The sequence below is a fragment of the Heliconius melpomene genome, chromosome 12 (assembly GCF_056956725.1).
Source record: "Heliconius melpomene rosina isolate 202511_hmr_F chromosome 12, ASM5695672v1, whole genome shotgun sequence".
Lineage (NCBI taxonomy): Eukaryota > Metazoa > Arthropoda > Insecta > Lepidoptera > Nymphalidae > Heliconius > Heliconius melpomene.
Window position 1 is genome coordinate 2,484,238 of NC_140400.1, and position 17,158 is coordinate 2,501,395.

At 32.7% G+C, this 17,158-nt stretch overlaps 1 protein-coding gene across 2 annotated transcripts in view; it reads left to right on the forward strand.

Moving 5' to 3' along the window:
• Dpp10 (Dipeptidyl peptidase 10) overlaps window positions 1-17,158 on the forward strand; it is a 131,637-nt gene that overhangs the window by 67,756 nt on the left and 46,723 nt on the right. For both annotated transcript variants that reach the window (XM_085195365.1, XM_085195366.1), the window contains exons 4-5: window positions 9,934-10,028; window positions 16,459-16,586. In XM_085195365.1, coding sequence (XP_085051491.1) covers window positions 9,934-10,028; window positions 16,459-16,586 — 223 coding nt within the window. The remainder of the gene's footprint in view (window positions 1-9,933; window positions 10,029-16,458; window positions 16,587-17,158) is intronic.

Genomic DNA, 17,158 nt, shown 5'->3' on the forward strand with positions numbered 1-17,158 from the left:
ATTTGATTTGTTAAAAAAAAATATAAGTAATTCATCACAAAGGATTGAGCTAGCTAAATAAATAAAAATGATTCCTATAAAAAATATATTTCATCTAATTAGGTGGACATTTCAAAAAGTAGGGCATCTATCCCGGTTTTACCCTATAGTGTGCTGTCAGCAGAATAGAGCTCGGATAAAAAATAAATAAATCAGCTTCACGCTGTATCCTGCACACAGTCTACCCTGGCACAGAGAATCTAGTGTTAAGACACTCCATTCCCTATTTTACGCCAAGTTCTGGAGGAATTGTGTGAGGGGCGGAAAACATTGCCGCGCCTCGACACCGAGTGAAGAAATGAAAATATACATTTAAACAAATATTTCATTACCTCGAGTGGGGATCGAACCTAAAACCAGTCACGTTTAGAGTCACACCTTTGTGCCCCTGCGCCACGAGTGTCGCTCTAGCTCAGACTAATTTTACACTATTAAAAATTTTATAAATGTGCGATATAAAATTTTGCTAAAAATATGTCTCATATTAGGTATCATACAAACGCTAGGTCTTCTTGTCAAAGCCTCTTGGGCATGAAGTGTGAATTTAAAATTTAATATAAAACCTTATATCTGTATACACAGAAGTCGTTCTTGGTCGCAATTGTATCTGACTTTTAAAGGAATATTTTATGGCGTCGTAGCGTAGTAGGATATTTCTGACTTTAAACACGGTTGCTCTAAATTTCCAATTAGGGTAAGATTACTTTTTAATTATTTACACTGTCCGACTCTGATGAGCCAACAACGTGGCGTTGAGTTCCGCCTTTCACACACACACAAAAACACATCGCACACGCACACTGTGATGTGTTCAAAAAAGTATGTATTCCTGAAATACCATAAACTAGTTAATAGATTACGAATACGCGCGAATAGAATGATCAATGGACTTTCTAATAACAAAAGCGAAATCCCTAAAGTATTTGTAAGAGCATTAAACCTGTGACACAATCTGAAGGGATAAATTTTGAATTCAATCTTGTAGCTTCATGCTCCCGCACAAAATTAAATAATGATGGTAGTTTAAAATATCCTGACTGAAAACTTCTAAGATAATAACTAAAAACAAAATACGTGTTCACCGATAGTTGTGGATTCAAATTCTACTCTATCTGCTGACAATATCTCTCAGGTTGCAGAGAGTAGAGAACTATGTTTAGATAGAAACATAATATTCTCTCCGCATATCCTGCATAATGTAGGAGATGTGAGTTTTTTACTATCTACCTACGTGTTTACAGTCAGCCGCTATGAAACTGCGCCACAACGCCCTACAAAACTTCCTAACTAACTAAATTTACAACATTTTTTCTACTAACAACAACACATCCTATTTTTCTTCACAAGTTTCAGTGAATCGCAAAGTTTTTGTAAACAAATATCGTGGATGGCACAAGCCTTGATGGCCAAACAAGTTATATCGTTAAACTTCTGCAGAGAGCAGCCATTCCCCACATCTGTATGACCGCTCTTATATCACCTTTATGTGAACTGTGATTTAAGATTCGTTATAAAGAATGAGAAATGAAATGGAATAAGCATTATAATGACAATTTTCATTTCAAAGGCCAGACGTGGAGCAGAGGAACAAGCGTATGAATGTAAACATGATAGGCTAGGTTCAATTCCCACTCAAAGAAATGAAATATTTAATATTTTCAATTCTTCACTTTGCTACTGGTACTAATGCAAAAGCGTAGCGTTGAGTTCCGCCATTCAACACGCAATGCCCAAAATCGTTACGTTAGAGTCACACACAACATTTCTTCTCAATTGTTTATAATAATGTATCTATGCAGAAGTCGCAATTCATCTAATTTGTAACTAACGAATTAATGGAACTACTGATCCACATATACGAGTATAAGTTAACTCAACACACTGAGAACTATTTAAACTATCGTAAAAACGTTTATACGAAGGCAATGAAAGAATGTTTACACATACTGGCTTTCGAAAATAAAATCACATATAAAAACCATGAATCCCTCATAAAACTTATTATTGCAGCGTTTAAAATTCCAAGAGCTTTTAGAATTAATCACGTAGCTGAAGTGATGTCAACATTCAACAGATTAAACAACGGGTTTAGTTTCGAAATGAGTAGAAGAAGTGGAACTCTAAAAATAGATTTTATATTCGAAATTTTGATCTTTTAATCGACTTTTAAGTACTTCCGTATAGTGTTATTGTTAGAACACTATGCAAGAAAAAGCAGCTTTACGTTTTTTTCATTGAACAGCAAAACTAGGCAAAACAAAAAAAAAAGACACTCAATTCCCCGCTTTCGCCTAATTTTCGAACCTTATATTATTAATAATTTAAATAATTAACTGCACTTTTTATATCTAAATTAAGTTATAGGGGCTACCTAAAAAGTCCTGTACGTAATAACGTATTACTGTACTTATATTATTCTAAACTCTATAGAAAACAAAGGTGGCTAAAATGTATAAACTCATCTTTGTTTAGACATTTTTTATATGTTTTTGACAACTTTTTAAACTAAATGATGGTAGTAATTATTGATTACAAGTTGGCCACGTTTGTGGAAATACAGATATAAAATTAATAAATGCTTAGTTATTCGTATTATATTTGCAAGGAAATGAACGGCCTACCAAACGTTAACAACGGTATTGTAAAATGATAAAAGTTTTCCTTTTATTCTCGCAAAACCTCTTGTAAGATAAATTGTGCACAATTTTTCAGCTGGTAACGATTTGCTATTTTTCAAACGTTTTTCACGGGATTACTGTAACAAGGCTATAGAGTAATGGAGCGTTTATTTGTGTCGATATAATTATTTTTATGTATATTACTTGTAAAATTTAAACTTTTTTGTTTCACGCTCTACCCTACATATGTCAGGATTGCAGAGAGTTTCTAGTATTAAGGCACAAAAATAACTTTAACTTCTAAGCTCCAACCATTACAGGACATCTTATACAAAATTTATATTCACAAACTCCAAAACCTACTCCAAAGAAGAACATATTATACGTTGGGTATAAAAGAAAATAACGTTTCTTTAGCAAGTCGGTCAAAAGCTTATTTAATGAAAGGCATACATAAACGTTACGCTGGCGCTACACAAAAGGCGCGCGATTCAAAGCAATAACTTGTTAGTGGAACAAACAAAAACAATACTGAGCAGTGAATAATTAAAACGGGCTGAATTTCTGCAAGTTAGTTTATGTATCGTTAGTTGTTGAATTATATAGTATATTTTTTGAGTGTGTTCTTTTTTTTGGGGTATTTTCACTTAGCGGGAATTGAACCCGTGCTTCTTGGACGGTTTTCATGCAACGCTCAAAAAGTACTTTTTTCCTTAGTATGGATTAACACTAAAAATAAGAAAGATACAATTTTCCGTATCATATTATTTGATGCAACAACGACATGATTGGACTCTTTTAAATATTTCAGGAAATACAGTCAGGTTTATAAATAGTGTTTCCATATATGTGGTATATCGTCATAGTACTAACAACTAAGCTCAATTATGGATTTTTTTTCGAATGCTTGTATAATCTATAGCAAGACTTATAACGTGTGCCTCTCTGATAAGGTTCTGTTGTAAGCCTTTGAAACTAAAATGTTACATCTGATTTTTATGGTTAATATTTCTATAAGAAAAGTTATATATACAATATTATTAAGAGGAAAATCATCTGGCGAAAGGAAACATTTATATAATTATTCTGAAATCTTCATATTTTAATAAATTCAATAATAGATTTTTAATAGATTCAATAAAAACATTCTTAGAACTCTAAAATCAAATTATCGAATCTATAATCAATTTTCAAGACATTTAATTACAATATAAAAGAAAACGACTTAATGCTTTTGAAATGAGTTTTGGATTAATCCCAAATTATTCAGAATTATCGTGATAATAATAGCTTTAATGATACAGACACTCAAATGGAAATTTAATTAAATACTATTTACGTCCGGGCATTAGTATTCAATCCGCTACAAAAGTTAAAATTAATTAAGTTACAAGGCGGGAAAAAAGTTATATTCAATTAATATAGTTCCGTTAGTATTTTTTTTTTATTAAAGTCATTGTGACACTTGTCCCTCAGTGAGCTCTAATTAAAAAAGTGTTTTTTCTCTTATTTTTAGTTTCACATTGTTTCCCACATATACAAGGGTAGATCCCCTTGGACCTTGCATTAGGAAACTCTGTTTCCCACTTTCCGCTGAACTTTTAAGGCATTGCGTATTGAGAGACGCAACGCAACGCCCAGCTTCACCTAGGAATAAATGCACCCGCACACACCAGGGCAGACAGAGGGAACCTAGAGTTAAGACACTCAGTTCTCCATTTTCTGCCGAATTCCTAAAGTAATTATTTAAAATGAATCAGAGATTTAATTACACACATTACAGGCATGTTTTACAGTAAGCAGATGCACTTTACTGCGTACCTTGACTCGATTGCGTTTCGACTCTTGATTTTATGAGTCACTAGAGACATAAAAGCGACTTTGTCTGCTTAAAATTATTCTTATATAATAGATGAATTACACATTATCTTTACATAAATTGTCCCCCATTTGTTATTTTGATGTATAAGCATTACTGTAAAGTTACATCGAAATCCGTTCAATAGTTTTAGCGTGAAAGTAGAACCAACAATCTCACAACATCTCTCTCTTTACTTTATTACGTTAGTAGAATAAGATCTTAAGTTATTTTAAAACTCGGTTTATTAATATTATTAAAATTATTTTTTTATTACAATATATCGTTTTATATCACAGTAATATACAGTTATATTTACTGTTTAGTGAAACATCAGTTATAGGTTCACTCTGGAACTTGAACCTATAACCCATGTAAGTAAGCATACAAACATATTTCGTGCACATAGCGGAGAGGAACCGTAGTTGTTCTTCCTCCTTTCTCCACTGCACTGACAATGTTTAGAAACATTGCACGTTCAACAGCGGAGTTTAACGCCGTTCTTTTTCTTAGTAGTTTTTTTATTCAGAAAAATAAAAATAATTTAAAACCCACAAAAAATATGCACAAGATAATGTCCCACTGCGCCACCAAAATGTCTTAAGAAATACGATGCAATTTATATAATTAGAAGACATTAGCATAAACAATTTAATGACGTCATAACTTTTACAGGGGGATTCAAATCTCTTTATGAACCGTTTACTAGTACTGTGCTGTACTCTATTGTATCAAATAAACCTTTCTTTATTACATAAATTATGTTTATGATCTACCTTTAATGTTTACCACAAAACTCGTAAATCCTGTAGCTTTTGTTATGTTTTGTATTGGTACTAAAAGCATATAATTGTAAGACGTTTAAAAAAGAAACCGTTGCCGTTACCGTGGCGCACGAGCCCACGAGTGTTATTATAATGTGACGGTTGTGGATCATTCTCATTTCTTCGCTCTGGCATCAAGGCAAAAGCACGGCGTTGAGTTCCGTCACTCAACACGCAATGCCTTGAAAAATTTGGCTGAATGTGGGGAACGTACCGGGAACCCCATTGTATGAGGGATACAACGTGAAGCTGATATAATTTGATTAGATTTTAAAAAAGTAGAGAATGAAAAGTAAATTATATTCATTATATGTATAAGTGTATTAATAATATAAATCAGTGCTTTACAGTAAACATTTATTTCACGGTTACACAAACAATAGATAAATTACCAACACGTCTGCTCTCGCTCGTGGCTATCTCATTAATGACGTAGATGTGATTGTGTTGACTGTTTGTTCCAGTGAATGAGTGAATGAAGGATATATTTATGTGGGTATATTCTACAATAAATGTCTTTAACAAATAGTACAGAAGCAAAATGATACATTTATCACTGACTAATGTAGAAAGCTCCAAAGATGTATGTGATGCTAAAGATAGTCGTTAGTGCAGTATAAAAATATGTAATTAGAATGAGACCGTCGCGGTCCAGTAGCATAGCGTCTGAATGTAAATGCTTTGGTTTTGGATTCGATTCCTACTCGAGAGTCTCTATAATTGGGCCAAATCCCAACACTAGGTTTCCTCTGCCCCTATAGGATACAGCAAAAAAAGCATAACATTATCCTATGCTATTTACTGCTTAATAAATTTCAATTCAATTCATCCACTTTTGTATTTTGTATATGATTTAAAATAATATTTTGATAAACTAAATAGCGATATTGACATTCACAGTACATTCACAGTGCAATAAGTGACTGCAATAATAATATTTGGGTTCATTTTTTAAAGGACGCGATGGCCGCCTGCCAGTGCGGTGCGAGCACATCTGCAGGCACGTCGTTAAATTTAATGACACAAATAACTTCAAACTACAACATTGTACACTAAAAACCTACACTAAATATTGACATTTTCAGCTTTATTTCGTTTCCTTTCCGTTATAACATTTGGGTTACTAAATATGTAAATGTCAAATATAATAATAATACTTTTATTTATTACTGATTAATTTTATTCCATGCTTTATCCTGCGTGTATGTAGATAGGTAGGCAAAGAGAATGAAAATGAGAAAATGTTAAAACTCTCCAGTCTCGACTTTCCGTCCATATTTGAGACACTCCGTGTTGACTGTCACAGCTTACCGTACGAAACGATAGAAATAAATAATTTTGTCAAAAAATATGTGACTGGAATGGCATGTACCATATAATAAAACTAACTGATTCTGCTCAAAGATATATGAGAAAAAATATTATTAACTCAAAACTAAGATGTTAAAATGTTGTTCTCTATCTCTCTAAATGGTCCTTCATAATTTTTTTACCCAAATAATAGTTTCGTCCAAATTGCCTACATATATATAACTAAGTTTTATATATTCCATTACAATTATTTCGTAAGTTTCTACTCTTAAGTGCCTTTGTGTGTATTTTTTATATTTTCTTTCTTTTTTTCCTCACCTGTAAGTAGTCAACTAAAAATATATCTCAATAAGACATCGAAAAGCGAACATATTTCACTTCCGTCCCCCGGGTCAATGATTAATGTATACCCAGAAAACACGCTACGGTGAATTATATAACGTACACCGGAATAATAAATAAACTTAGATTGGTTAAAAATGCTTGTGGCGTAGTGTGGAACACTTGTTTGTTAGACGTCTCCAGTTCAAATCCTGTTTTATCACTTATCCCTCACATGCTAGGACAGACAGAGGGAATCTAGTTAAGACACTCCGTCTCCATTAAAATACTTCGTAGTGTGTAGCACTAGCTTAAGCAATAGATATCCAGGTTCCCTCTGTCTATCCTGCTATGTACGGTATACAGCGTGAAGCTAAATAGACAAAAAGAAAAATATCTTCAAATTATAATGTTTTCTATGGCTTCACGATTTCTGTGTTATGACACTCCGTTTACATTTATTCCTTTCCTTTAACCATGATGGCCTCAAAAACTTTATTTATTTCAAAAAATATAAATTTGTATAAATACATTAAAAAATCTTTTCCATTTATAATAACTACAGTTAATTTCGAAAAGCACTTTATATTTGATAAATGATATTGTATTTAAGCTTTTAAATCTCATTAAGCACCGTTCGTTATACAATGATATAAAAGTTTACAATTCAAATTATAGTCTACATGTGTACTTGTTAATAAAAGTGAAATATGTTATTTGTTATTTTTACAAGGTTTAATTTATTTAAAAGTAAATGTAAGCTCAATTTGCTCCACTTCTCAATGCTGATTAAATTGAAATTTATATTACGACTTCAATTCTGACGAGTGATTAGTAAAATACACCAATGGACTTGATTCGTAAACACACCATGAAATTAATAAAAGCTTGCTATTTCTCCAGCTTCACGCTGTATCCCGCATGTAGAGAGAGGAAGTGTTAAGAATCCGCTCCCCAATTTTCATCGAATTCCAGAGGCATTGTGTCTTGACGTGCGGAACTTAACGCCGCGCTTTATGTCGATACCAGAGCGAAGAAATGAAAATATTACAAAAATCCTCGAGTGGAAATCGGACCCATAACCTCTCGTGTTTACAGTTGACCCTTTTGCCCCTGTGCTACGACTTTCCTCTATATAGTATGACATAATATTCATATTTAGTTTTAAATTATTTCTTGTACATATATTCAAATGTATGTATATATTCGAAAATATACAAATGTCATATCTTCGTTCCATTAGTATAATTATGCAGTTCCATATTAAGCCGCAGTTTACACTGTAGCGTAATGACCTATATATGTACCTATGTACTTTAAAGCACTTGAGACACTAAATAAAATATGACGGCTTAGTCTAAGAAATTTAATTTTACTACTTTTAAAAGTAGTCCAGCGGTATTGTAGTGTAGGTCACCGGTAGTATAGAGGTAGTATAGGGGTAGTACAGAGGTTGTATAGAGGTAGTATAGTGGTAGTATAGAGGTAATATAGAATTGTAATTTTGATTTTAAATATGTTATACTAGTGGGTTAGATTTCCACTCGAGATAATGTTTACATTTATTTTTGTATCCTCGCTCTGGTAGACAAAGCCTGGCGTTCAATTGATTTTTTTATTTTTTGTTTTATAAAATATCATAATCGTTGTTTATTAGTGGAATTGTTGCTTAAAGCAATGTTATTTACTTTAAGGCGTATGTTTTACAACACGTATTACGGTGTGATAGCGTCCTTACCGTAGAGTCCCGATTTTTCTATTTATTAATATTAGCAAAACTGTTGAAACCTAATATTACTAATGGCATTATTAGTAATATTAGCACTATATTATAGTAATATATAAGTTTGCCAATTTATATATTACTTAAAAAAAGCAAATTTTCTTTCGACGTTGTCTCGTCATACTCGTAGTAATGGGTCGTTTTTACGAGATCTAAAAATATCTTATTAAGTCGAGTCAACCAGAAGCTTTCCCGATGATTGGCTTGAATATTTTATGGCCATCACTCGTTCTCTTTCTATGAAAAACATTCTTAAGCTGTAGACGCTATGTTATTACTTATAGATAAAACATAACAACCCAGTATAGTACTAATTAAAAAAATGATTTAAAATTAATAAATATCTTTTATTTTGTAGAACAGGAAGATCATGTGTAGTGAAAAATTTGTAATTTTGTAATTCATATTTAAAAAAATGTTTTTGCATGCGTAAATATTTTAGAATAAATTTTAAACCCCAGACAGAACCAAAAACGCAAATTTTTCTACGATTAACATACATCCTATGTATGAAAGTATGGTACATCATAAAATTTTCTGTAAATAAAACGAAAAAAAAATCAAAGTTTAGTTCATCGTAGCACAATGGTTGTATATGTCTAGTCAGATTTAAAGTCTTAAATGTGAAAGTTGTGGGTTCGATTTCCGCACTGAACGATGAATAATTTTCATTTATTAAAAATGCAATGTTTCAAATATCAAAATGTACAGAACGAAGAGTGTAGGCAATAGGTTCTCTCTGCATATCCTCTTATGCTAAGTAAAGCGTAAAGCTTATAAAAAAACTAAGTAACACATTTCATTACTTTTCTAAGTAGGTACATATCTACGTACGTATATAATTAAAGTAACTCGATCGGAATGCTAATGGTTATTCCAAGACCGTTATTTAGCGGTGGCAAGTGGTTGTTAACCATCAAGTTTTAGGGATAATCATTAGGTGTGAAGTTTCTTATAGCATGTTCTATAGTAACATATTTATTAGTACTATACTGTTTTCTGAAGGCCTGATCTGTCTGGGTAAAGGAAAATATTAAATCATTTATTATCGCGATTAGGAATCGAACCCACAACGGTTGCGTTTATAGTTACACGCATATACCCCTGCCATGATGGCCTTTAATTTAAGCTGTGAAATTGATTAATTATATTGTTGCAAGCCCAATTATATTGTTCCAGGTGACGAGTTCGTGTATAGGGACCCGTGGGGCGGGATCAGCCTTATGTTTGCGGCGAACCAAACAACGAAGACATTGATGCCTAATACTACTTATGTAAGTATTACTAATATTAAAAGTAATAAATTCTTCTTTTGTATGTAGCGTGAAGGTGAAAAAATAAATCTATAACAATATTGTGAATTTTTGGGATAATATTTCCAATATATGCCAAGTACACTTCCTCAAAGAAAATGAAAAAGCAAAAGTTTTTAGGAAAAGTTCTTGTTTTTTTTTTTACACTTTTAGGCTGCTAAATATATGTTGTATAATTATAAAATATTAAATCATGTCCTAACACTAGGTTCCCAGGTTCCCTCTACTGGTGAAGCTAATACTTATGCTAAAATTAAATCTCTTTTCAACGAGTCATTACGAAATTACATACAAAACGCTACAAAATTAGGGTTGAAAGCGTGTAAAAAGTGGATAACCTCTTCAACTTATAACTCTGAAAGGTTATGAAAGGCCAAAAGACTCGACCCCACTCCAATAAGGAACAAAGTATTTGCATAAAATATTAAATGAAATGAGTTTTTCCATACTGTGTTTCAATAAAATACAAGATACATTTGATTATATGAATAGTACAAAAATATATACAAACATTTATAGCTCTTTTTTGTAGTAATTTTTACATAGTGTATATAAGAACGAAAAAACAAAAGCGAACATATAATTATAGGAGATGTATTGTCATACTGTAAATATATTAAAATTTCGTACAAAGAATTATTTTATAATACTCTTTCCTTGAGAAATGCCAGTAAAATTACAATAACTTATAAGATCAAGAACGTTTAGAATCCCTATACTAAGGCTATACATCACAAAAAATGTTACTTATAAAAACTAGTGTGCCAAAAAATTTGTCATAATTTTCCAAACCACCGAAAATGTTTTAATTATTTTTTGCTTCACGCTGTGGCTTGTCTAAAACAGAGTATCTCGCGAATGGGAATCGAACCCACAAACGTCGCATTTACAACCAAACGCTTTATCTGCGCGCTACGAAAATGTTTGTGTGTTATTTATGGTCACCTAACCATAAATAACGTTTTTGCACATCATGGAATCACATGGGATATTGTATTTATGAAGATTTTAGTGATTTTATTTGTACGTGAAATTTTGTCTTCCGTTACTGAGTGACTGACAACGCCCGGAGGAAATTACTGAAATCAAAATTTGGCAAGAAACTGAGTTAGAGAGTATAAGAGAACTAAGAAACAATTTCCGAAATTCGTACGGGAATGAGATATAGATATTATTTTTTCCATTTTACGTCTTAAAGGCCATGGAAACGAAGTTGTGGGCAAATAATAGTTTTCTATATAAGAAAAGCAAAAAAAAATCAATACTCAAAAGTTTTCAACTTACAAAAACACTACGAGTTATATTATTTTAACTTAGTATTCAAGTATCGTACATATCGGTTCGAATCATTTCAAGCACGTAATATGCCAAATTCAATTACAACTATGATATATTACGATTTATATGGATTTCCTCTATATTTCAAATGAAAAATTTGTAATTGATGTGAAAAGAAGGAATTTAAGAAGTGAATTATTTTCATATCCACTGTTTGGAAAAAAGATCGCGAACTTTGACTTGAAGAGTGGGCGGTGCAGGGTAAACGGAGTGTCTTAACACTTAGTTCTCTCTTTCTACTCTATTATGCGGGATAGCTAAAAGAAGTTCATAACCAAATCGGGAATAAAATTTGGCCAGTACGAAAAAGTAATTTTTAGTTTCAGTTCAGTTTTGCTATGGCTGTTCTATCTACCCTACTACATTACTATTTAAAGGATGATGAGTGAATCTCAGGTATAATTAATTAAATTATATATATTACTAGCGACCATCTTGCGGCTTCGCCCGCTTTAACTACTGGATTATTCATGTAATGTATGTTTGCAAAGCACTTAAGATAATGTGAAAATTAATTAAACCCTAATGCAACCCGCATTTTCGTAGTTTCAATAAGGATTTTCCAATTGTTTTACACAGCAAGGATTTTTTAGTAGGTACCGTAATTTTATATCTGTGATACTAATCTTTTCAAGTACTTATTAAAATATATTTAAATGACTATTTTTAGATAGTTAAATGACTATTTTTAAACGGAAGAAATTATAAACAAAAACCTACCTACTACTAACTACTACAAAAAATGTGAAACCAAATATATCGCGCTTAAATAATACATTCAACTCCAATTATCCAATACGTGCAAACGCTTCTAACTAAATCTTCGTTGCTATAGAGGCAGCCGGGTTTTTTTTTTTCGAGCTTGTGGTTAATGCTGAAGGGGGTATTCTGTCCCTGATGAAAAGCAAGCATGACGTGGCTGTCTGTGAGGAAAATTAAATAGAATGCATGGGCCGGGAATCGAACCCGGGCCGCCCGCGTGGCAGTCATTCTACCACTGAACCACCGATGCGTGTGAGGCAGGCGGGCGCGGCGGACGCATGGCGAGTGGCGAGCCGTTTCGCAGCAAGGATTTTTTTGATATTGTAACAACTTCTAAAGTACTTATTAAAATGAAAAACAGTAAAAGACAGTTTTGGTCTACATTAAATGGCCAACATAACTAATGTACTTATTTATATGCTGAGAGTAAGGGATAAGTGAAACTTGACTCGATACAGTTGATGTGTGAACGGCGTGATGTGTCAATAATTAAATGCGTTTTTCTCTAAAATTATTCTCAATTTCGAAATAGTTTAAAAAGCAAATTTTATCTTCGTTTAACGTAGAAAATTAATAAAGTATTTTAAAGGATAAGGATTAATACCATTATGGAAAAATATCCCTCACAATAAAAAATATATTGAAATTATTATTTTTAGACAGAAATATGATCACTACACGTTATTCTTAAAAGATACGAATATGCTCTCGCGGACTTTTTTGTAGATCTTATTAAGAGGAACAATACTCCAGTACATTTTTTTCATGTAGTACTTACCATTAGAGCAGCGCATGCGCGAAAGTGTCTCAACGGGTAGGACTTTATACACATTTATCGTATTTATGTTAATTTACATAAGAATGTACAAATAATAAACTATATATAAACCTTCTACGAAAAACACCCGACTTAATGGTGAAGACCGCATCAAAATCCGATGGGTGGTTTAGAAGAAGAAGAGTTAGAAACAACAGACAGACACGAAAAGCGACTTTGTTTTATAAGATATAGGATAAACTGGAATAATTGTGTCACTAAGCATTCAATGTAAGTAAACTATAGCAATAAAGTGAGTCAGGGGAGAAGAAACCAATTATATTAGCATCTGTTGACCTTCTTTGAGGCAGTGACAAATCGTTTTCTTGAATTAATTAACGCCAGCTTAGCTTCGACAGGAGAGTTTTATACTTATTAAGTTATATGAGTTTTGAATTCTTTTTTCTTTCTTTTTTTTTTAGCTTTACGCTGTACCCTCCATGTAGAAGGTAAAGCAGAAGCAGAAGCTAGACACTCCCACTTTCCACCGAACTTAACGCCGCAACCAGAGCGAAAAAATAAAATTGTTAATAAATCCGACACGACTGATTCAAAAATAAAAAAATATATATTTTAATTAATTGAACAAAGCAATGAAGATTCATATTTTTAAAATGTAGATAAATGTGAGTGATAATTATCTAAAACTGTCTTTTAAAATATATATAGGTAAATACTACTTATACATAATACGTATACATAAATTTAAATCGAGAGCCTGACCCTATGACTTATTTATATAATGTTGATATTACTAAGGACCAACGAGTAAACTCATAAAACCTGATGAAATTGCCTTATCTTATGCATTAGACCCGCAAACTTTGCAGAATATATTAATGTTAGCAACAGTATACATATTGTTTGATGATGATCATATATTTCAAGTTTACCTTATAAAAATTGCTGCTGAATTTCTCCTCACCTCATGTCCTTCCCCACTTTCCACCGATTTTAGGAGCCCCTAGAATTTAGTGCATTCCTGTATTATTATAAATTACGGTCTTCTCTACTTTCTATCTAGCCTAAAGATATAAGCTAAACATCTAAAACCTAGAACAATATGCCAATACGAGTATGTCAACTAAACTGAAAAACAAATATCTCTCAAGTATTTCCTACCTCAACTAGTTATGGAACTCGCAAACATCATGTATATTTTTTTTGTTAAAAAAACATGTTTTCCGCATCTTGTGATGAAGTGATATAACGTAATAACAAATGCTGACGTTGTTTTGTTTCCGCCCTCGCTCGGTGACAAAACGGTACCAGTTTGCCCCAACCAGGCCCGTACATACTAATGTATTTTTAGCTAACTTTCTATGAATATGAATAATTAAGATGGTAGTAGTAAGATTACGATATAGTAGTACGGAAGTGTATAATTGGGAACGGAGTGTCTTAACACTAGGTTCCCAGATTTCCTCTGTCTACTCTGCTATGTGCACGATACGGCGTGAAACTGAGAAGAATAAGCGGATGGGATCTGAATAAGCTCGACGTTTATGGGTTCGTGTTATATTCGGTGAAGTAAATTATTTTCATTTTCTCACTCTGGTAATAAAGACTACGTCGTTGTGTTCCACCCCTCAACAAACAATGGGACGTAAGCCTAATAATAACAATCGATTTCAAAATTAAAATATTTTTTAATTTTGATGTCATTGCTACGATAAGGCTAACGAAAACGATTTATTTAAATTATAAACAAAATTTAACTCACAAGCTTTACCTAATTGGATATGATATAAAACCTAGCTAGTACAGTCTGACTTAACCATGGGAAACAACCACCCATCCCCAAATTTACGTTCCATTGCATCCGAATGTCCATCACTGTCAGAGCACTTGTTGGACATCGATAAAGGGCAACGGCATAGAGACAGATTGACTCTTCACAACGCATGACACTTTGACATCTCTAAATGCGCTCTAGGCGACACTTATTGATAGAGCCTGGCTCTACATGTTGTGGATTAGTGTGATTGAACTAAATTTTATGTGTTTAGGCATGTTGAAGGGAACCGTTTGTATTTTGACAATATTATGGAAAATTACTTAATTTGGGAAGTAATTTTCCAAATAGTAAAATACAAGAATTGAAAAGCTAAACTTTTCGATTTGAACGACAAATTCCTGTTCAAACGGAGTTAATTTTAAAGTTTATTTGATTTTCATATGGAAATTAAAGCTTTTACAAACATTGAAAGGAAAACATAACACGTGTACGTGTACATTAGTTTTTCAACCTTCGGCTGTCCAGTTTTCTATTAATATTGTAAGACTGCATCGAGCTAATGGGAGCGTCCGGTCATTTGTTACCGTCAGGCCTGAAGTAATGGACTAGAATATTTAAACATGTATTACGAATCTATATAATTCATGTGTCTCATTGTACTGGAAATTTACTGACATACTACATATTATTTTCGTTAATTCTCGTTTGTTTATTAATATTGTCTTGGGTAAGTAGAAAACGAGAAAACAGAGAACAACTGCTTTATATTTGCCTTTTTTTAGTTTCACGCTAGAATTCAGCACTTAGTAGGGTAAGCAAAGGGAATCTAGGAATTTAGTGTTAAGGCACTCCGTTTTCAATAATGCATTTTGTTTTTTTTTAGAAGTTTACTGAGTAGTAATTCTATTGAGTAATTAGTTAATTAAGATTAACAACTGAAATATTCTTTAAGTTATTATAAATTCTTATACATATATATGCGTTCTGATCGTTATCTGGAAAACACGCAAGTATTAAATTAATTTATTAATTTTAACAATTTTATATGCCTATTATTCATAACATCGAGTTATCAATAATGGTTATAATTATTATAATTTATTCCATAGCCGCCTTATCAGATAGTTATAAAATGGTACGATAACGTTTTCGCGTGACAACCAGCACGCTAAGTTACTTTTGTCATGAAACGCTTAATAGAAAATCCTTTATATAATTGAATAAAGTTGTCATTGCGGTTTTACCTTTGTTGTTTGATTTAGAGAACGTCGTGGCGCGTGTGTTACTGTTAACAGAGTATTAGCGGTTGCAGGTTCAATTCCTACTCGAAGAAATTAGTGATTTTCTGGGTTTAAGTTAGACAAGATTCTGATTCTGACTGCACAAGATGGTCATGGATTTGATTCTTACTACAAAAAATCAAATCAGCTTCACGCTGTATCCCGCACACATCAGAGTAGGCACGGGGAACCTAGTGTTAAGGCACTACATTCCCCAATTTCCGTCAAATTTTACTATTTGCAACTACGCTACGCTTTCCTTCGACACTGGGGCGAAGAAATGAAAATATAAATTTAAACAAATCCTCATTAATCCTTATGTAGGAATGGAACCCACAACCTGTCGCCTTTACAGTCACACTTTGAATGAATTTGACTGAATTATTGTTCTATTCAAACATAATAATTATTATTTGTCATAATTCTTTTTCTCCATCTCTATTTGTTCTTTTACAGAGAGTTTTAGAGCCGGCCTCGTTCTCGCTGTCGGCGGACCGGCGTTTCTTGTTGCTCGCGCACGCGCCGCGCAAGATACACCAGTACTCGTATTTAGCGAGATACACTGTGTACGACATACTTACCACGTGAGTTTTATATTATTATAGCAATTTTTTGAAGTAATAAAATAAAAACTCTATTTTAGTCTTAATATTTCTACACAACAGATTTTTTCAACTTCATATTGTATCCCGATGATTATATCATTTAAAATATATTTGTATGAGTATAAAAACGATGGCCTCAGAGGCTTAAGTACATTGAAATTTTAACTCAGCGAACACAGCAGAAAAGTAGCAATTGAAGTAGTATAACAAGCTTAAAAGTTTTGTGCATAGCTGTGCATACGAACATATGTATATCTTGGATAACTAAAGCTTTTAGACATGCTTATCAGGTTATACAACTTTAAATCCGACTCAAGTTAACATTTTTATATAGAAATTTCGTTTTTAGAAGTTACTTAAAACATCAAGTATTTTATACAAAATTATTTGGGAAGTGTCAGCCCACGGCGACGACAATGGAATATCAGTCCTCTGCTGGATCTTCTAAAACAGATTTATAAAAAGGCCGTTGAAGCCGTCCTGGCTAGATGGCAGAAGGGTGTGATTGTAAACGCGACGGTTGTAGGCTGTATTCGTACTCGGAGTATTTC